General features: G+C 31.7%; 1 protein-coding gene across 1 annotated transcript in view; it reads right to left on the bottom strand.

Moving 5' to 3' along the window:
- LOC139497675 (uncharacterized) overlaps positions 1 to 23402 on the bottom strand; it is a 55676-nt gene that overhangs the window by 26996 nt on the left and 5278 nt on the right. Inside the window, exons 2-4 of the mRNA XM_071285908.1 lie at positions 12442 to 13217; positions 11468 to 11498; positions 1339 to 1610 (exon numbers count right to left, since the gene is read on the bottom strand). Of these exons, the coding sequence (XP_071142009.1) occupies positions 1339 to 1610; positions 11468 to 11498; positions 12442 to 13217 (1079 nt within the window). The remainder of the gene's footprint in view (positions 1 to 1338; positions 1611 to 11467; positions 11499 to 12441; positions 13218 to 23402) is intronic.

Below are 23402 nucleotides of genomic sequence, written 5' to 3' on the forward strand. Positions count from 1 at the left end.
AAATAAAAAATACAGTTCATGTTATAGGTATAAAGTATGATATCTCCAAAACAATTTGTTCTATCTACACATTTATAATTGAATACACGTACATCATGCATATATATGCATACCACATTCTTCTTAAATTGTACCACCCTTGCAGTGATTGATGACCGCAATATTGTCTCTAATGTTAGACAGAACTGTAATCCTTACAGTAGATTATTCAGACTGTTTTCCAAAAGCAGTAACAAAGCATCGTGGGAACTCAAATCAATTTTGTTTTCAATGGACATAAGATGTGGGTAACAGGATAATTAATCCTACAACATTCTATAACTTTATTTTTCAAACAATTGCTTCAAATATTATCTCTAAATCATAAGAAATAAAAGCTTCTATCAAGGTATCAAAATTGAAGTAACTATTGTGAGAAAAAAAATCACCACCGACGGTGTCTACTTGGTAAATGTAAAAACAAATCAATTTATCAGTAAAATGAGGAAAAACAAACATAATTATTTTCAAAACATTTAGTTTCTGATAATATGTTTTGGTCATAAACAAGATTCTGTTCAAATTTGAAAGTTTTTCAAAGTTAACCATATCTAACAACACTTTCACCAAGACTGGATTGAAAGAATTTCTATAAATGCTTTGACCGCTGACTGAAACACACATAAAACATTTTATAAAACAATTTGTGTTTTTGATTGTTTTCTCCTGTATTGGAGTATAATGTAATGATTAGATTTTACCAAAATTTGTCGGCAAATTTGTCTGCAACGATCAAAAAGGTTCTGTTAGAATATGAACTTGCAACTCGTAACATGTGATAGCATTGATTGATTTATTAGTGTAATACACATATTTAAGAACTTTCGGCTATTTGGTGGTGTTATTGTTATTGATGAATGAATAAACAGTGATGAAGGATATTTTTCTATAAGGCGGAGTACACAGCCATCTCAGGGGATACAAGGTTTGCAGAGAATACAATCTTCTCTATCCACTATAAAATGTTTAAATGTCTACAACGTTGTATGAGTTAACAAGGACGAGAAACATTAAACAATTACTATATACACTACTTCATTTTTTTCATTATGTCAAAGACTGTTTAAAACAAAATTTTCGCCTATCGTGAGTAAAAAATAACGCGAAAATAAATTGTCGCGAAATGTAAAACTCAGATCTTTCCTAAATAAACTACATCAAGTAAACTAGAAAATCGCGAAATTAAATAACCATGAAGTGGACTAGAAATTATGGGTATTTAACACAATATAAAGATATTGAAAAAATAAACTGGGTTTACAGAATTCAAATCTTTTGAATGTATTTTAAAAAACTTACTTGACACAAAACATGTGTTGATATATCCATGTTTGTCAGAGCTTCTGCCAAGTCTTTGAAATTGCTCTCTTCTTTCATATCTTTCCATTTTGATAGAACCAAAAATTTTGCTTCATTTATATTGTAAGAATAATTGTGTGTGATATCCTCCCATTGCTCAGACATTTCAAGATATGTCACTAATTTATACATTTGGCTTGATGCACACTTCATTGAAAAACGCAATAATTCAAGATCGCTTGGTCTTCGGTTTAAAGCATCATCACTTAAACCTGAAATTAAACATTTGTTTGAAAATCTTAATTGTCTTACAATAAGCAAAATGTGTTTATAAGATTTATTAATAATATCTAAACAAAAAGGAAGTAAAAACCAGTCTTGAATAAACTATACTCTTTGCAGAAAATAGTCAAAAGGGTTTATGGTGTATTAAATATCCATCTGAATTTGTTTATTTAAAAAAATCTGTAAAGCAATTGAAATGTTTTCTACAGCCTTATATCGTGTCGTCTTTAAATCCTTCACTTAATAAAAATGTATTGAATGTTATAACTATTTTTTTTAATTTTGGGTCCTCAATGCTCTTCAACTTTGTTCCTTTTTGACTTTATAACTATTTTGATCTGAGCTTCACTGTAGTGTCTTAGTAAGACGAAACAGGCGTCTGGCTTAATAAATAATTAGCCTGGTACCTTTGGTAACTATTTATAGACAGAAGTAATTTCGGTATATCAATGTGAATTTAGAATAACATATGAAGTAAAAAACTGTAATTTCAAAGATGTATAATGTCAATACTAGATATAAATTCAAACAATTTTAAGTGATGATAATGACTAATATCATGACTATGGTTCTATAACCATGATATATTTTTTGCTCTTTCCTTTCGTCCAAAATTTGAACACAGATAAAAGTATTTACAAATTTCAATAAAACATACACATCATCTAACAATGACAGTTTTTATTTATTCTAAATATATCTGGAAATAAAATATAAAATGTTTGTTTTTACATGTAAGAGATATGGACAGGGAACCCTTATATCACATTTCAATGCTCATTTTATCAATTTTTGAAATTAATCACTCTTATCATATGTGTTACCCATATCCAGGGAATAGTCAAATCAAAGTTTGTACGAAAACAGATTTAAATGAGGTTAAACTATTGTCTTGCTATCTAAAAATACATCAGCATTGTTTTGGGACAAAAGTGAACCAAATAGTTTGCTAATATCGAAATACTACATGTATATGAATATTTCGTTTTCATAAACATGATAAATGCACAAAACAATTTTTTTTTATTTTTTTTCAAAATCGTACATGATACACCTTTAATTGAGCCGACCCACCTACACACTAAGTATAGTGAGAAGGATTGACCAAAGCTAACGTTGTGAGGGAAAATCATGTCATTTTTATTTTATTATCCGGAGAAGTCTTCAGTAACACATCAATATGTTATTTCAAAATAAATTTGACTGCTAAAAGTATCCAATTATATCTCTCTCCATAAATTTGACTGCTAAAAGTATCCAATTATATCTCTCCATAAATTCGTCTGCATCTATATGTTGGTTAACAAGAGTGCACACGCTGAAATGTCTCGCCTTCTATACTAATCATTGATATTATGTTGATAGTCCTAAGTATAAAGCTAAGCTTTATTACAACTGTCACATAAACTTAACATTAACCAAGATAACTAAACAAAGACCAATGAACCTTGAAAAAGAGGTCCAGGTCAGATGAACCATGCCAGGCAGACAGGTACAGCTAACAATGCTTCTATACAACAAATATAAATGACACATTACTTATAGTTTAAGAAAAATAGACCAAAACACAAAAACCTAACACTGTGCAATGAACCGTGAAAATGAGGTCACGGTTAAATAAAACCTGCTCGACTGACCATAAGATCATAAAATATTTCCATACACCAAATATACAGATGGGTGCACTCCTAACCTGTACAGCAAGTTAACTTGATAACCAGTCATTTGGACTGGTCAAAGTTAACCTGTGACCGAATATAGGACTGCTCTGACCAGTCCTAGGACCAAAATCTAGTTAACTTGAAAAGCGGACTTGGTCCTAGGACTGTTTTTTTGTCTGCCAAAAAGTTAACTTGGAAACAGGTCCGCTATTGATATAAGTTAACTTCGAACCAGTCCTGTCATAAAGTTAACATAAGTTAACTTCGGAACCAGTCCTGTCATAAAGTTAACATAAGTTAACTTGTAAACCGGTCCTGCCACAAAGTTAACTTCTGCTTGGACAAATCCGATCAAAACCAGACCTGTTCCCAAGTTAACTTTTGACTGTTCTGCTCAACACTAAGTTAACTTGTAACCAGGACCGCTCTTCGTTGATTTAACAAAAAATATTTTTAATATCTTTGTTTCGTAGTATAAACATCGAAAATAAAGTAATTTGAAAATTATTACTTCCGTTTTATGAACAGGATTAAATACAATTTTTTGAAAATAAGTACGCACAGAACGTAACACAAATTTATCTGTGATCTGACAATCTATCTATTATAAAAACGATCTCGGTTACAATGATAACAGGCACTGAATATATATATATATTCCGAGATCAAATTCAATCATATTATGTATATTTTTGAAAAGAAGTATATTTGATGTTAGGTGTATACGTCCTTGTTAGTTATACATCCTTGAACTATGCAGCCACAATCAGCAATAGTTTAATTCATTTAAATAATGACTACAAATTTTTGTTCGCCTAAATTAAGGGTGCAAGCATGTCTTCTTTTTACTCAAAATACTGATAGGTTACAAAATTTCAGTAGTTTTGATACCTCCAGCTGACTTGTACAACAAAATTATTTGACCGCATTACCAAAACTGACCATATATGCACTTTAATTTGTAAATCTATATACCCGCATAGTAAATCAGCCATATTTTTTATGTCAGGATTCAATGTATAATACAATCATGACAATGGACAGCAAAATTGCAATATAATAACAAAAAATTTTGGTTCGCATAAATTTAAGATACCAGCATGTCCTCATTTTATTCAAAATATTGATACGTAACAAAATTTCAGTAGTTTTGATACCTCCAGCTGACTTATACAACAAAATTATTTGACTGCATTACCAAAACTGACCATATATGCACTTTAATTTGTAAATCTATATACCCGCATAATAAATCAGCCATATTTTTTATGTCAGGATTCAATGTATAATACAATCATGACAATGGACAGCAAAATTGCAATATAATAACAAAAAATTTTGGTTCGCATAAATTTAAGATACCAGCATGTCCTCATTTTATTCAAAATATTGATACGTAACAAAATTTCAGTAGTTTTGATACCTCCAGCTGACTTGTACAACAAAACTATTTGACCGCATTACCAAAACTGACCATATATGCACTTTAATTTGTAAATCTATATACCCGCATAGTAAATCAGCCATATTGTTTATGTCAGGATTAAATGTATAATACAATCATGACAATGGACAGCAAAAATGCAATATAATAACAAAAAATTTTGGTTCGCATAAATTTAAGATACCAGCATGTCCTCATTTTATTCAAAATATTGATACGTAACAAAATTTCAGTAGTTTTGATACCTCCAGCTGACTTGTACAACAAAATTATTTGACTGCATTACCAAAACTGACCATATATGCACTTTAATTTGTAAATCTATATACCCGCATAGTAAATCAGCCATATTTTTTATGTCAGGATTCAATGTATAATACAATCATGACAATGGACAGCAAAATTGCAATATAATAACAAAAAATTTTGGTTCGCATTAATTTAAGATACCAGCATGTCCTCATTTTATTCAAAATATTGATACGTAACAAAATTTCAGTAGTTTTGATACCTCCAGCTGACTTGTACAACAAAACTATTTGACCGCATTACCAAAACTGACCATATATGCACTTTAATTTGTAAATCTATATACCCGCATAGTAAATCAGCCATATTTTTTATGTCAGGATTCAATGTATAATACAATCATGACAATGGACAGCAAATTTGCAATATAATAACAAAAAATTTTGGTTCGCATAAATTTAAGATACCAGCATGTCCTCATTTTATTCAAAATATTGATACGTAACAAAATTTCAGTAGTTTTGATACCTCCAGCTGACTTGTACAACAAAATTATTTGACTGCATTACCAAAACTGACCATATATGCACTTTAATTTGTAAATCTATATACCCGCATAGTAAATCAGCCATATTTTTTATGTCAGGATTCAATGTATAATACAATCATGACAATGGACAGCAAAATTGCAATATAATAACAAAAAATGTTGGTTCGCATTAATTTAAGATACCAGCATGTCCTCATTTTATTCAAAATATTGATACGTAACAAAATTTCAGTAGTTTTGATACCTCCAGCTGACTTGTACAACAAAACTATTTGACCGCATTACCAAAACTGACCATATATGCACTTTAATTTGTAAATCTATATACCCGCATAGTAAATCAGCCATATTTTTTATGTCAGGATTCAATGTATAATACAATCATGACAATGGACAGCAAATTTGCAATATAATAACAAAAAATTTTGGTTCGCATAAATTTAAGATACCAGCATGTCCTCATTTTATTCAAAATATTGATACGTAACAAAATTTCAGTAGTTTTGATACCTCCAGCTGACTTGTACAACACAATTATTTGACTGCATTACCAAAACTGACCATATATGCACTTTAATTTGTAAATCTATATACCCGCATAGTAAATCAGCCATATTTTTTATGTCAGGATTCAATGTATAATACAATCATGACAATGGACAGCAAAATTGCAATATAATAACAAAAAATTTTGGTTCGCATAAATTTAAGATACCAGCATGTCCTCATTTTATTCAAAATATTGATACGTAACAAAATTTCAGTAGTTTTGATACCTCCAGCTGACTTGTACAACAAAATTATTTGACCGCATTACCAAAACTGACCATATATGCACTTTAATTTGTAAATCTATATACCCGCATAGTAAATCAGCCATATTTTTTATGTCAGGATTCAATGTATAATACAATCATGACAATGGACAGCAATATTGCAATATAATAACAACACATTTTTGTTCACATCAATTTAGGATACCAGCATGTCCTCATTTTATTCAAAATATTGATACATAACAAAATTTCAGTAGATTTGATACCTCCAGTTGACTTGTACAACAAAATTATTTGACCGCATCCACCAAAACTGACCATATGTGCACTTTAATTTGTAAATCTATATACTCGCATAGTTAATCAGCCATATTTTTTTATGCCAGAATCAATGTATAATACAATCATGACAATGGACAGCAATATTGCAATATAATAACAACAAATTTTTGTTCACATCAATTTAGGATACCAGCATGTCCTCATTTTATTCAAAATATTGATACGTAACAAAATTTCAGTAGATTTGATACCTCCAGCTGACTTGTACAACAAAATTATTTGACCGCATTACCAAAACTGACCATATGTGCACTTTAATTTGTAAATCTATATACCCACATTGTAAATCAGCCATATTTTTTATGTCAGGATTCAATGTATAATACAATAATGACAATGGACAGCAAAATTGCAATATAATAACAAAAAATTTTGGTTCGCATAAATTTAAGATACCAGCATGTCCTCATTTTATTCAAAATATTGATACGTAACAAAATTTCAGTAGTTTTGATACCTCCAGCTGACTTGTACAACAAAATTATTTGACCGCATTACCAAAACTGACCATATATGCACTTTAATTTTTAAATATATATACCCGCATAGTAAATCAGCCATATTTTTTATGTCAGGATTCAATGTATAATACAATCATGACAATGGACAGCAATATTGCAATATAATAACAAAAAATTTTGGTTCACATCAATTTAGGATACCAGCATGTCCTCATTTTATTCAAAATATTGATACGTAACAAAATTTCAGTAGATTTGATACCTCCAGTTGACTTGTACAACAAAATTATTTGACCGCATCCACCAAAACTGACCATATATGCACTTTAATTTGTAAATCTATATACCCACATAGTTAATCAGCCATATTTCTTTATGCCAGAATCAATGTATAATACAATCATGACAATGGACAGCAATATTGCAATATAATAACAACAAATTTTTGTTCACATAAATTTAGGATACCAGCATGTCCTCATTTTATTCAAAATATTGATAAGTAACAAAATTTCAGTAGTTTTGATACCTCCAGCTGACTTGTACAACAAAATTGTTTGACCACATCCACCAAAACTGACCATATGTGAACTTTTATTGGAAATCTATATACCCGAATAGTAAATCAGCCATATAGTTTATGTTGGGATTCAATGTATAATACAATCATGACAATGGACAGCAATATTGCAATATAATAACAACAAATTTTTGTTCACATCAATTAAGGATACCAGCATGTCCTCATTTTATTCAAAATATTGATACGTAACAAAATTTCAGAAGTTTTGATACCTCCTGCTGACTTGTACAACATAATTATTTGACTGCATCCACCAAAAATGACCATATGTTCACTTTAATTTGAAAATCTATATACCTGCATAGTAAATCAGCCATTTTTTTTATGTCAGGATTTAATGTATAATACAATCATGACAAGGGACAGCAATATTGCAATATAATCACAAAAAATTTTGGTTCGCATCAATTTAGAATACCAGCATGTCCTCATTTTATTCAAAATATTGATATGTAACAAAATTTCAGTAGCTTTGATACCTCCAGCTGACTTGCACAACAAAATTATTTGACCGCATCCACCAAAACTGACCATATGTGCTCTTTAAATTGTAAATCTATATACCCGCATAGTAAATCAGCCTTATTTTTTATGTCAGGATTCAATGTATAATACAATCATGACAATGGACAGCAATATTGCAATATAATAACAACAAATTTTTGTTTGCATAAATTTAGGATACCAGCATGTCCTCATTTTATTCAAAATATTGATACGTAACAAAATTTCAGTAGTTTTGATACCTCCAGCTGACTTGTACAACAAAATTATTTGACCGCATTACCAAAACTGACCATATGTGTATTTAATTTGTAAATCTATATACACCATGACGTACGCCCATAGTTTTAATCAGCCATATTTTTTATGTCAGGAATCAATGTATAATATAATCATGACAATGGACAGCAATATTGCAATTTAATAACAACACATTTTTGTTCGCATAAATTTAGGATACCAGCGTGTCCTCCTTTAATTCAAAATATTGATACGTAACAAAATTTCAGTAGTTTTAATACCTCATGCTGACTTGGAAAACAAAACTAGTTGACCAAAACTGATCATATGTGCACTTTTATTTACAAATCTATATACCCGCATACCATTGTACCGAGCGCCTGCATGTCTTCTCCTGGCGCTCCTGTTCACATTTTAGTAGGACCGTAAATGTATTGGAAAACTATTAATGCAAAAAATATTCTTATTAAATTGAGAATGTCAGAATTTCATCTATTTATTCATTATAACAGTCAGATCATATATAGGAGTTCATGATGGTGTACGTGTAAAACAAAACTATTATGCCACATCATCAAAGTACCAACACTGACATGTCTGAATTCATTTTTACTATTTACAATGATTTAATAAAAAAAAGTATACGAGGTTCTCTTCTTGGAATCAATTATGTCGGTTGATTGATTTTGTTTATGGTTAAACGTCAAGTGGCAACTATTTCATTAGAGTGCGCATTGAGTATAATTTTAGGATGTCCCATATAAATATCGGCAATGACAAATCTCTCGATAAATCTGACAAATTTGACGAGATTGTTGATAGTTTTACCACACCGTATGCTTACGGACACTGTACAATTTCTGTTAGAATATTTTGCGGGAAATAGAATAGTAAATCCAATGCAAACAAGTTGAATATCAATGAAATATCCATGCAAGTATAAATTTATGCATAAAGTAAAATTTAGGAAGGGACAGGTAAACAACGGGGAACGAAGTAATGTAGACAATGTTGCCGATATCCCGTGATATAAGAATATTGTTCCAATGCGTTGGATAACCTTTCTATCCGCCTTCTAATAAAACAAACTCTGTGTGATCATGGTGATCGTATAGTCATTTTTTATTTATATAAGAATACAAGTATATCAAATAAAAGAGAGCATTTGTATAATATCTAGTAGAGTCTAGCGAGTAAATAATAAATAATATCTGTGGAAAAACAATGCGAATGTTGTTTACATATTTTAATCATGCGGAAAGCTCAAGGCTGATATGAAAACTCTTATAACGATAATCTGTCATAAGCAGACCTGTCCTCAGGTCTGGTCAATAGCAGACTTGTCCACAGGTCTGGTCAAAAGCAGACCTGTCCTCAGGTCTGGTCAGGAGCAGACCTGTCCACAGGTCTGGTCTGAGGCAGACCTGTCCTCAGGACTCGTCAAAAGCAGACCTGTCCACAGGTCTGGTCTGGAGCAGACTTGTCGATAGGTCTGCAGCAGTCCTAAAAAAGCAGACCGTAGGTCTGGTCCACCAACGACGAAGTTAACTTGCTTGACTGCTTAAAAATTCTCAAGTTAACTTAGAAAGCAGTCAACAAGTTAACTCTAAGTTAACTTTTGTCAAGGTTAGGACCGCACCCATCTGTAGTTGACCTATGGCATATTGCATTAGATCAAAAGACCAAAACTCATAAACTTAACTTTGACCACTGAACCATGAAAATGAGGTCAAGGTCACATGACATCTGCCCGCTAGACATGTACACTTAACAATCATTCCATACAACAAAAAAAGTAGACCTATTGCATATGGTATGAGAAAAACAGACCAAAACACAAAAATTTAACTATAACCATTGAACCATGAAAATGAGGTCAAGGTCAGATGACACCTGCTAGTTGGACATGTACACCTTACAGTCCTTCCATACACCGAATATACTAGTCCTATTGCTTATAGTATCTGAGATATGGACTTGACCACCAAAACTTAACCTTGTTCACTGATCCATGAAATGAGGTCGAGGTCAAGTGAAAACTGTCTGACAGACACGAGGACCTTGCAAGGTACGCACATATCAAATATAGTTATCCTATTACTTATAATAAGAGAGAATTCAACATTACAAAAAATTTGAACTTTTTTTTCAAGTGGTCACTGAACCATGAAAATGAGGTCAAGGACATTGGACATGTGACTGACGGAAACTTCGTAACATGAAGCATCTATATACAAAGTATGAAGCATCCAGGTCTTCCACCTTCTAAAATATAAAGCTTTTAAGAAGTGAGCTAACGCCGCCGCCGTAGCCGCCGCCGCCCGATCACTATCCCTATGTCGAGCTTTCTGCAACAAAAGTTGCAGGCTCGACAAAAATCATTCCAATGACATTAAGTCATTGAAATAACATTCTTCTTGGACATTTTAGTACATCCAAGCCCCAACATTTGCTAATGTTTTCTGATCAGTCTATTGCTATGTTTGTAAACATCACATGCTAATATCAAGTTACTGATGGATGCCTCTAAGAAAATAAAGAGCATTTAAACAAACTACATTTTTCGCTTGGATGACTGTTGACCTTTTTAAATAAGGTATATATCGTAGGTGATATACATCAGGTAGGTATGCTGGAAACAAAGCTAACTAAGAAACTTGACTTACATTTCATTGTTGAATGACTTGAGATAGTTCATATGTAACCTGCTATTTCATTTTTTAAATTTCCACATTAAAACAAATAATCATATTTAAAGTTTAAATGAATTGCTAGTAATAACTGATATTCTAGATTATATTTTCGATAACACATATTTGGACTTAAATCCTACTTTTTAATGTACTAAAAAATACAAATTCAATTGGAAATGTGGTAATACACACCTTCAAATCATTTCTTTGATCATTTAAAATGTTAAACAATTTTTCCTATCATCCTTTTTCTATAATAATAAAATTTACGTATGCCACTAACGTATGCCAGCGGAAAATAAATTATATGGATCCTAACTTGTATACATGGGATATCTTACCTGGACAATTCTGCTCACACTGTTCATTCCTCTGTAGAAATAAAATACATACCTATAATTATTTGACATTGTTTAAAAGTATACAAATCAGAAAATGCAAAGGGTAAAATCAAAAATAAAAGCTAGAGAAAGACATATGTCATCATGGCAAAACTATAGGCTCTCAAGAGCCTGTATTACTCACCTGACTCTACTTGGGTTTTTGAAATCATATAAAAACAGATCAAATTTGGCTACAAAGTAACAACACTTAGCCAGCACCTCATAAGGGATGGACTATTCATGCTATGTTTGATTTCATTCAGTTCCGTGGTTCTCTAGAAGAAGACTTTTGTATGCATTTCCGATAGGGTTCTATGTTAAACTAAGACCCCTGCTGGCAGCCATCTTGAATGATGGATCAGAGACAAAACTAAAGAATAAACAACACGAACCCCATCAAAAACTAGGGGTGATCTCTGATTCTCAGGTGCTCCGGAAGGGTAAGCAGATCCTGCTCCACATGTGGCACCCGTCGTGTTGCTTATGTGATAACAAATCCGGTAAATAGTCTAATTCGGTAGGTCACATTCATAAAAGGGAAGGGGATTGTAGTTGCGACGTAAGGAACATATCCAATATCATTTGTGAAACGGTTATTCCATAACGGTCAACCAACTCGTGATGGCATTCGTAAAATTTACGAAGGGATGATTTCAACTTCACCATTTGGAACTCTTGGTTTAATAGCTTCCTTGTGAGCAGTAACCCTCTATCAAGAAAATCATGATAGGAAATGCATGAATGGGAATATCGTATCAATTGGGAGATATAAACCCCGTATGCAGGTGCTGCTGGAATGTTGCTACTAAGAAATGGAAAGTTCACAATTGGAAAGCTGAAATCATCTCTTTTGAAATAAAGTTTTGTTTTCAACCGACCCTCATTGTCAATTTCTAGATGTAAGTCAAGATTTGAGGCTATAAAATATATACCTTATCTTGGCTCCAAACCTCCCAGTTTCTTGATCTGTGTGTTTGACTATGTTCGTCACAAACCCATACATTGGTCTGCAAAGCTATCTCTTCGCTAATGAAGCATGTCAACTGAGAACATGAATATTCAAGGTGAAAAGGTAATTGTTGGCTGTGTTTTTCATGGATGGTTGACTGATAGAAATCTGATATTCTCTTCATTGTTGTAACCAAACATTCCTTAACTCCAGTGGCTACATCTTGTACTATAAGTCCAGCCGAAGATTTATGGACTATATAAAAGAGAATCTTGTTGCCTTCAACACATACTACAACATCATGTGCCTTGTCAAATGAGACTACAATAAATCCTGAAAAGAGGAGTTTTCTTCCTTCATACTGCTTCAAAGTCCACATGCTCAAACATGCACTGATCAGACGATTGGGCAAAGCTGGTGGTATGACAGTTCCTTTAAAAACAAACGCTAAACATATTGCTCTCTCTGGTGTACATTCTTTTTCCATGAAGCTGGTGGTATTTCTTTCTGTGACCATACAGGGAACAAAGAAAATCTCTACTGGCAACCGACTTCCTGTAGCTGTATCATATCTCCTTTGCTCTGCCAGAATATCTAAATGAATGAGGATGTTGAATATAAACTCTTTGTACGGTAAAACTGCACGGAAGTCCTTCTGTTTCCAGATCTGATACAGGTCTTCTCGGCGTATTATCCCACTTTCTGACATTCTTCTGAAAGTTTGCTGTAATTTTTGTTTCTTTGGCCAAAATCCTATATCTGAAAAAAAAAAAAAAAAATTTTTAAGAGGAACGATATTATAGTTTAATGACTATAACTATTCATTGGTCAACTTAAACGGAATTCTACATGTCAGCAGTCTGTGTATCATTACATTAATAAAAAATAATGATGCCCAAACAATATAATGCATGAACACTGCAAGGTGAGAAAAAGTTGGGTACGAATGCAAACAAAAGGTTGCATGTAGTCATATTCTAAACAAGCCATGTGCATGGATGTATAAAGGTTGCATTTGTCATATTCCTGACAAATTATAAAAATAGGTACAGTAGCATGTATCATCAACTGTCAATAATCCCTGTTTAGTACTAGTATACACGATATCTTTTCTGTGCCTTGTAAAGGCTGTCATAATAATTATGTGGGCTAATATTAGGTATAATCAACATAAAACTTTGAATGTCTTTCACTTATTTGCCCCTCTTTTAGAATAATAGTTTGCCACTGTGATTCCAATTATGGCTTGTGTCATTGTGGTATGATAGGCAAAATATGCTTTAAAGTTCCAGCCAGATATACCATGGTCAAATAAAAAAAAGTATAACATTGTAGACAAAAAATTATTACACACAATCCTTATGAGGATGAAATTTTCTTCCACGATATCTTTTCTGTGCCTTGTCTAAGTCTAAGTATTCAAAATGGCATTCAATTCTCAACAAGAGTGCACACGCTGAAATGTCTCGTCTTCTTTATTAATCATTGATATTATGTTGATAGTCCTATGTATAAAGCTTTATTACAACTGTCACATAAACTTAACATTAACCAAGATAACTAAATAAAGACCAATGAACCATGATTGAGAATGAGGTCAAGGTCAGATGAACCATGCCAGGCAGACATATACAGCAGCTAACAATGCTTCCATACAACAATTATAGTTGACCTATTACTTATAGTTTAAGAAAAATAGACCAAAACACAAAAACTTAACACTGATCAATGAACCGTTAAAAGGAGGTCAAGGTCAAATAAAACCTGCGCCACTGACATATAGATCATAAAATATTTCTATACACCAAATATAGTTGAACTATGGCTTATAGTATTAGATAAAGAGACCAAAACTCAAAAACTTAACTTTGACCACTGAACCATGAAAATGAGGTCAAGGTCAGATGACATTTGCCCGCTCGACATGTACACCTTACAATCATTCCATACAACAAATATAGTAGACCTATTGCATAAAGTATGAGAAAAACAGACCAAAACACAAAAACTTAACTATAACCACTGAACCATGAAAATGAGGTCAAGGTCAGATGACACCTGCCAGTTGGACATGTACACCTTACAGTCCTTCCATACACCGAATATACCAGCCCTATTGCTTATAGTATCTGAGATATGGACTTGACCACCAAAACTTAACCTTGTTCACTGATCCATGAAATGAGGTCGAGGTCAAGTGAAAACTGTCAGACGGGCATGAGGACCTTGCAAGGTACGCACATACCAAATATAGTTATCTTATTACTTATAATAAGAGAGAATTCAACATTACAAAAAATCTGAACTTTTTTTTTCAAGTGGTCACTGAACCATGAAAATGAGGTCAAGGACATTGGACATGTGACTGACGGAAACTGCGTAACATGAGACATCTATATACAAAGTATGAAGCATCCAGGTCTTCCACCATCTAAAATATAAAGCTTTTAAGAAGTTAGCTAACGCCGCCGCCGTAGTCGCCGCCGGATCACTATCCCTATGTCAAGCTTTCTGCAACAAAAGTTGCAGGCTCGACAAAAACTAATAAAAGTAAACGTCCAATTTCTAATGGCAATACTCATGATAACTGGTAAAGAAGTCATCTGACAGTTTTGATGTTGATAAAAAGTAGGTAGATCGTAACATTATAAACAAGTCTGCTTTTGTCAGACTTGCTCTGTCTTTTACATGTTTTAGGATAAAAGACAAAAAATGCATGTTATCCTTTTTTAGCCATGGCAAATTTTTTGTTTGAAGTCGGGGACAATATTTAAAATATAACATATGGTGTATCATTTTACTGTTTTTGTCGGATATGACAATTACATATTTCAAAGTTATTGTTCGTATCTGACGCCTTGTTTCTATTTTTACGGATATTGACGTTTTCTTTCTATTTATCTGTAAATTGAAGGCCCATATAAAAAAATCTTGCTTAATTTAGATTTCTGATGTCATGACATCATAAAATTGAGAATAGAAATGGGGAATGTGTCAAAGAGACAACAACCCGACCAAATAAAAAACAACAGCAGAAGGTCACCAACAGGTCTTCATACCAACCATTGCGGAAGCGCCGCTTCAGAAAAGAAAATTTGCAAGTTGATCAGGAGTTTTTAAGAATTGTATGTGAAATGCAGATGATAAGAATACAGGAATGCTTAACCTATTCATACAATAATCTGTTGTCTGCTCTATGGTCGGGTTGTTGTCGCTTTGACACATTCCCCATTTACTTTCTCAATTTTAATAATGTACGGATAAAAAATATGACTTATCCAACCAGGTATGAGTTCATTTAATAAAGTATAAACAAGAATGTGTCCAAAGTACACGGATGCATGCCCCACTCGCACTATCCTTTTGCATGTTCCATGGACCGTGAAATTGGGTAATAATCTAATTTGGCATTAAAATTAGAAAGATTATACTGTAGGGAACATATGTACTAAGTTTCAAGTTGATTGGACTTCAATTTCATCAAAAACTACCTTGACCAAAAACTTTAACCTGAAACTTCCACTTTCATTTACTATGTTCAGTGGACCGTGAAATTGAAGTCAAAAGTCTAATTTGGCTTTAAAATTAGAAAGATCATATCATAAGCAACAAGTGTACTAAGTTTCAAGTTGATTGGACTTCAGCTTCATTAAAAACTACCTTGACCAAAAACTTTAACCTGAACGAACGGACGCACAGACGGACGAACGGAACCACAGACGAACGAACGGAGCCACAGAACAGAAAACATAATGCCCCTCTACCATCGTAGGTGGGGCATAATTTAATGCTTAATAGAACTTATGATTAAGGGTGTAGAAAATCTGACGACAGCCAATCCTACCAAGTAAGCAAAACCTAATCGCAAACAGTGTCTGAAAATTGATGTGCTTCAGACAGACAGACGCTCATAAAAAATGGTTACCATTTATTTTTATATTGTGGGCAACATCGAAGGATAATAAAGAAATCCATAAGGACATATAAGAAACAATATTTATCAGCATGAACATGAAATAAAAGCCTTCAGGTGGCTCACCCCAATAGTGAACCCCTGTAGATTTTGTTTATTTTCACATATTCTGTAGATTTTTTTATGCTGAATCCAAAAATGCAAAGAAAAAAGGGGGTCACCAAACTTGTTTCCCCCTCAAATTGAAGCGAAATGTGCGATTTAGACCCAATTTCCAAACATGTCCACCCTTTCAACAATAACGGTTACATCAAATTCAAAGACTTTTAAAACCAAGTCAGTATGATTTTCATGTGAAAAAACATTAGAATTTAAAATGTAAACCTTTCCCTTTGTTGTTTTTGACTTAAAAATCCTTTTATTTTCAGATTAATGTCTAAATTTTGCATTTTCTAATTTCAGTTTAAGGCAAAAAATATTGGTTTAATCAATTTTTCGTAAAATTTCCCCGGTAGATTTTTTCTAAAAACTGATATGTCAAAGCTATGAACTTTTCGAACATTCTAAGGTAAAATAAAAAGGGGGTCACCAGGCTTTTGAAAAAGTTACGAGCTTTTGTTTAACCCCTCTACCCCATAAGGTCTGATTTCAATGCACTACATTAATTACTTAATTGTGAATTCTTTATTGATGGCTTTAATAAAATAATGTTTGTAATTATATCAATAAACGATGGCTGAATATAAATGTGGTTATCGTATTACTGTTTGTTATCAAAAAGCGAAATTTTGATTATTTTGGTGAAATACGGTAATTTTGTGGGTTACACTAATGTCCTGACAATGTCCTGACAAAGTCCTGACAGAAATGTAAATGCCTAATACTTTTTTGTTATTGGAAGGATTTACTTGAAATTTGGAATCAAGCAAGATGAGAACTTATATTTAATAAATAAAATAAAAAAAATAAAAATAAAATAATTTAAGACTTAGAAAACTTGACCTGACCAACTTGACCTCGAAAATACTATTGTCCTGACCGATATGAAACGGCTAAAAAATAATTTATTATTGACAGGATAGACTTCAAATTCGATACCAAGGAAGATTAAAACATTTATTACAAAAATATAAGAAAAAAAAAATAAAAAAAAAATTTTAAGAGTTAGAAAACTTGACCTGACCAACTACACATTTGCCGCGACTTATGTCCGGATCGATATAAAAATGATTCTATCTATTTTGTTATTGTAATGAATGAATTCAAATTGAGTAGTAAAGAAGTTTGCAACATTTAACAAAGAAATTAAAAGAAATAAAAAGAAAAAAAATGTTGAAAAGACCAAAAAACTTGACCTGACCAACATAGGCTATTCACCGAAAAAAGGCATGTATCTTTAAAAATAGAATGACTATGTTAATTACTTAAATAAATGTCTTTAAGTTTGAAAACTATCATTATCTTATTGAATTTTTAAATGACTTAAAGAAAAAAAGTAAACAATTATTGCAAGGGTAAATAATATTGACCTGACCACTGTAGGACTTGATAAATTTTCTAACTTGTTAACCTCTTACCTTAAATTAGTGAAATTAAAATATCCGATCACAATAATATTAAAAACGACATTGAACACGAGAGATACAGTTGAAATGAAGGAAAGAAAAGTGTTAGGCCCAGTCCCAGTTGCTGAATGTGAGTATTGTTTATTCATGTTAACATTCTCTTATTGCTCTATTAGTTAATATGATTAGGGGCTTGTGATGATTAGATTAATCACCTATTTGTTAATCCAATTAATTAAATTATGAACTTGAACTTGTGCTATCATTAAGACTGATTATAACACCGAAGTTATACCAGCGCAAAATTCGGATTCAAATTTATATTGTGTATTCTGTATTTAAGTTTGTGTTTTATAGTGTATTGTGTTGTATAGTGTATTGTGTTGTATAGTGTATTGTGTTGTATAGTGTATTGTGTTGTATTGTCTATTGTGTTGTATAGTGTATTGTGTTGTATTGTCTATTGTGTTGTATTGTATATTGTGTTGTATTATTCTTTGTATTGTACTTGTTAACGGTATTGTGTTGTATAGTGTATTGTGTTGTATAGTGTATTGTGTTGTATAGTGTATTGTGTTGTATAGTGTATTGTGTTGTATAGTGTTGTATTGTCTATTGTGTTGTATTGTATATTGTGTTGTATTATTCTTTGTATTGTACTTGTTAACGGTATTGTGTATTTTATTGAAATTATTATTGTGTATTGTTTATTTTATTGTATGGGTAGGTATTTGTGACTTAATTGTTCTGTTGGAACCTAATTTGATTGAATCATTTTTCTGTAAGAGAAAATTGTGTGTTAATTTATTGTATTTCTTTGTGATTCAAATATAATATTAATGTATATGCTTGTATACACATCCTTTTCAAACAAAACGAAGCCCATTTCCTGCTTTTATATGACATGTATAATCACTCAATAACTGGATAAAACAAAATTTATTGATTGTAAAGAAAACATTCCAAATTATGATTATAGTAATTAATGTAGGTGTGTTTTAATTTTATTGATTCTTGTCACCTTTCTTTGCCTTTATTTTAATACATTTTTTTAACTTATTTATTGCACCAAGAAGAAAAAGAAAACTTTCTATTAACTTAGTTATTAAAATCAGTAGGTAGCTAGCTAATCACTATACATTTTTATAGTTTTTAATTGAGGTTAATAATTCAATAATTAGTTTCATTAGTCAATCTGAATTATTAATCAAATTAAGTAGATTTGTGTTACAAAGGGGTAAACAATACTCACAGTCACTCAGCAACTCATATTTCCCCTATCTTTTCATTTAACAAAATTTATTTGCTTTGGATGTTGTATTTTATGGATAGGAAATATATAAATTCAATTACAATATAAGGTAAGAACTAAAAATGTTGTTGTTTGTGTATTAAGTTTAAGGGGTTAAGTCAAGTATTTATTTCCTTTCAAATATTTTGTTTCCAATTTATTGCAGCAAGTATAAAAATAAAAACGTTACAATTTGACTTGGTTTCAATTAAGAACTCAATCCGACCGAATTTGAGAAATAAATTACCAGTTTTATATCGGTCAGGACATTTGTCACGGTTGGACGTGGTTGGTCAGGTCAAGTTTTCTAACTCTTAAAATATTTTTTTTCTTTTTTTTTTCTTATATTTTTGTAAATAATGATTTAATCTTCCTTGGTATCGAATTTGAAGTCTATCCTGTCAATAATAAATTATTTTTTAGCCGTTTCATATCGGTCAGGACAATAGTATTTTCGAGGTCAAGTTGGTCAGGTCAAGTTTTCTAAGTCTTAAATTTTTTTTTTTTTATTTTTTTAATTTTATTTATTAAATATAAGTTCTCATCTTGCTTGATTCCAAATTTCAAGTAAATCCTTCCAATAACAAAAACGTATTAGGCATTTACATTTCTGTCAGGACTTTGTCAGGACAATAGTATTTTCGAGGTCAAGTTGGTCAGGTCAAGTTTTCTAAGTCTTTAATTTTTAATTTTTTATTTTTTTAATTTTATTTATTAAATATAAGTTCTCATCTTGCTTGATTCCAAATTTCAAGTAAATCCTTCCAGTAACAAAAAAGTATTAGGCATTTACATTTCTGTCAGGACTTTGTCAGGACATTGTCAGGACATTAGTGTAACCCTAATTTTGTCTGGCGCGAGTTGCTTCCCTCTAATTTGGTGCCATCATCGGACCAGAGGAATTTCAAGGTCGCCAGTGCCGACCAGCATACTATATTGATGAATACGACCATGTACATGCATAACAGACATTGTGGCGAATATACAATGATGAAGGTAGAGCTATTACATAAGAAAACATAGATTTCGATATATTAGGCAGCCAAATGTTACAGGTATCACGAAAAATACAAACTTGGGGGTTTTCTTAAAATACTCGCTACTGTTGAAAATAACTGCGGCTGAAACCTTGCACGGGCTCAATTTCTGTTCTATGTTTAATCGTTATAGCTGGTATCTTATTTACGTGTTTATTTTACCCTTTACAGACAAGTTGTAAACATGTCTGGCCAGTTATGAAAAATATCCGTGTGCAAACGGCCGAAGAGAAAGGGACGACATCTACTATGAAGCACCATCACTGTCATTTTTACGCTACCGTTAGTGTCAATGAACTAGTCTTTTTTAATCATCATTTGTAATATCTAATTTCGTAGCCAAGTTAGGGTCATTTGTATGTTGGGTACCCCATAAATTCCCTCTAGACAGTCTCTACTCCCTAGCCCCAATTATATTTCCCTTCCCTTTTACCCTAAAATCCCCCCCCCCCCTTACTTCAATACTTCCATCTCCTTGCTCCAAGACAAAATAAAAATGACAAAATATATTTCCAAGATACCCCCTTTTCTCTGATCTCTCATTCCCCTGTCTCCTTACCCCTGTCCACCTCAATTAAGGTCCTCAAGGGGTTTGATTGACATGTTTATTTTCTTGAGAATATGATATAATTGACCTAATTTGTAAATGATAAACCCTACAGTAGGAGGCAATACATCTTATTGAAGGATTCGTCTTGATCAATCACAATTTGTTTACCATAACCCCCCCCCCTAATTCTGTTAGGTATACCAAAATTTCAGGGTTAAACATGTACAGAGTGTGGCCTAAAGTATGTGTCACTTGAGATTTTTATCTGTTCATGTATATTGTATATAAAACTACATTTAAAAAAAAAAATTTTGGGATCATTTGGGATTGATTTTAAGCATCCTGGTACCAATAGAAGCAGTATTATCACAGGTTTATTTTTTGGTTACATTGTATATTTTTTTTTTTTGGTGTCTCATTTTCAATATTTTCTGTTCAGAAATTTGATATATATTTAACATATATGTTCAACCAAATTAAATTATAAAAAAATATTTTAAGTGTTCTCAAGCATTTTTCAAGGGAAAACAAAAACACATGAAAACGAACCTATTATCAAATAAACACATATTAATTTAGACCATTCTACTTCTTTTAAGGCCTCGAAGATAAAAATCCAACCATAAATGCCCTCAAAATATTTTTTTGAAGAAATGTGTTTTTATATAAAATATATAGCAAAAAAATGCAGTTGACTATTACTTTTGGCCAGGTACTGTATTTTGAGTTGAAAAAATCATTATTGTTTTGTGAATAGTATTTTTTATAAATTCAGAATTGAAGGCAGCCGAACAGCAAGAAGCCTTCATTCAACCTATAAAAACAAAATCACTATTTACGCTTGTTGTGCATGTTATTATATTTTGTTTGCTCATTATTGATCACCACAAATTCTTCATTATGTTCAAAACCATAGCGACAGGGGCATTAAGTTTTACCCTTGCATTGTCAGTCTTATCAAACTTGCATGTACGTCCCAAATTTGGTTTCTGTTCTCCAACTTCATTTTGCCTCTATCAATGTTATGAAACTAATACACAATTTATGCATATATATACCAACAAACACACATGAATTTTGAATTTTTGGTGGGGTCGCTTTTACTTTTCTAGAGTTATGCCCCTTTACAAATTAAAAAAATGCTGATTTTTTGTTCCTTTCTTTAACACAAGTTTGCTTCATCCAAATATTCTGAAACTTATATGCAATGCTTACTACATAAACACTCAGATCAAGTACAAATTTGGGTGGTGTCACTCTTTTCATTCTTTATATGCAAGCGGCTGCTCATCTGTGTCCCATGGACACATTATCCATTATGAACTTAAGTCTACATCTATATGCTTTTGCATGTCAATAATTGTTAATTTTCTGACAGAATTACTCTGATATTTAATTTCAGGCTGCAAGTACATTTGTACATGTACATGCAAATGGAAGGAGTGATCTTGGAATGTTCAACTTTACTTGGAAACTATTGGCAAAGTACTGACAGAATTTTATGAGAAGCCAGTATCATATTCTAGTCTTGCAACTGGAAACTATGCGTAAAGTTCTGAAACTTAAGAACAACATTTTACATGTATATGCAATATGTGTTGCCACAATCCACTTAAGGAGCTAAGATCAACTATGAATTGGAACTACATGTATATTCTTTAGTGCTGTCAAAATCCATAAAAAAATCCAATCAAAAGGACCTACTTCATCTACCTGTCCCAATGATGAATACAGATCATATATACATATATTGAGACTTATAAAAAAACAGTGAAGGAGAATAAAAATAATGAAAATATAGAGCTGATCAGCTTATGATTGTACATGTACATGATGTATAAATGGCAACAATACTTACATGTATACCATGTATACTAGTACATTGAAATTAACAATATTAATAAATGTTTTATAAATTTGATCTCATAGACATTAGACATGTTAGAGGAATAAAATCAATCAAGTTTCAAAAATTTGATTTAGTTGAGCCTTTTTTTTTTACGCCTGTTTTCGGGACATATTATGGTTTACCATTGACTGTCTGTCGTCAACATGTTGGACATATACTCAAAAATAATAAATACTAAAAGGTACATGTAGTAGATAAACTATTTGCGTGCAATAATTTACAATTCTGTCTGGCAATTGTCATTGACCACATAAATAAATAAATAAATAAATAAATAATCTTTATTTCAAGAGGATGATCCCATTAGTTAAAACTAATCTTCCTGAGAGTCCTCAAAATAATAATAACATATTTATAAGTACATAGAGTATTATAAAGTTATGTTATACACAATATACAATTGTATTTAAATAATAATGAAAAAGCATATTAATTTGCACAATTGATGAAAAATTTGTAACATTTTGTTTTAAAAGATACAAGTGTATTACTCATTTTTATTTCATTTGGTAAACTGTTCCATATTTGAGAACCTGAATATGTAAATGTTTTCTTTAAAAAATTAGTTTTTGGTTTTGGAAGATTTAATACTTTTTCATCAGCTGAACGTAAGTTATAATTTTGATTATCAGTAAAATGAAAATTTTCTTGTAAATAGTTAGGAACCATACCATTTAAT

The sequence above is a fragment of the Mytilus edulis genome, chromosome 12, assembly GCF_963676685.1.
Source record: "Mytilus edulis chromosome 12, xbMytEdul2.2, whole genome shotgun sequence".
NCBI classification, from domain to species: Eukaryota; Metazoa; Mollusca; class Bivalvia; order Mytilida; family Mytilidae; genus Mytilus; species Mytilus edulis.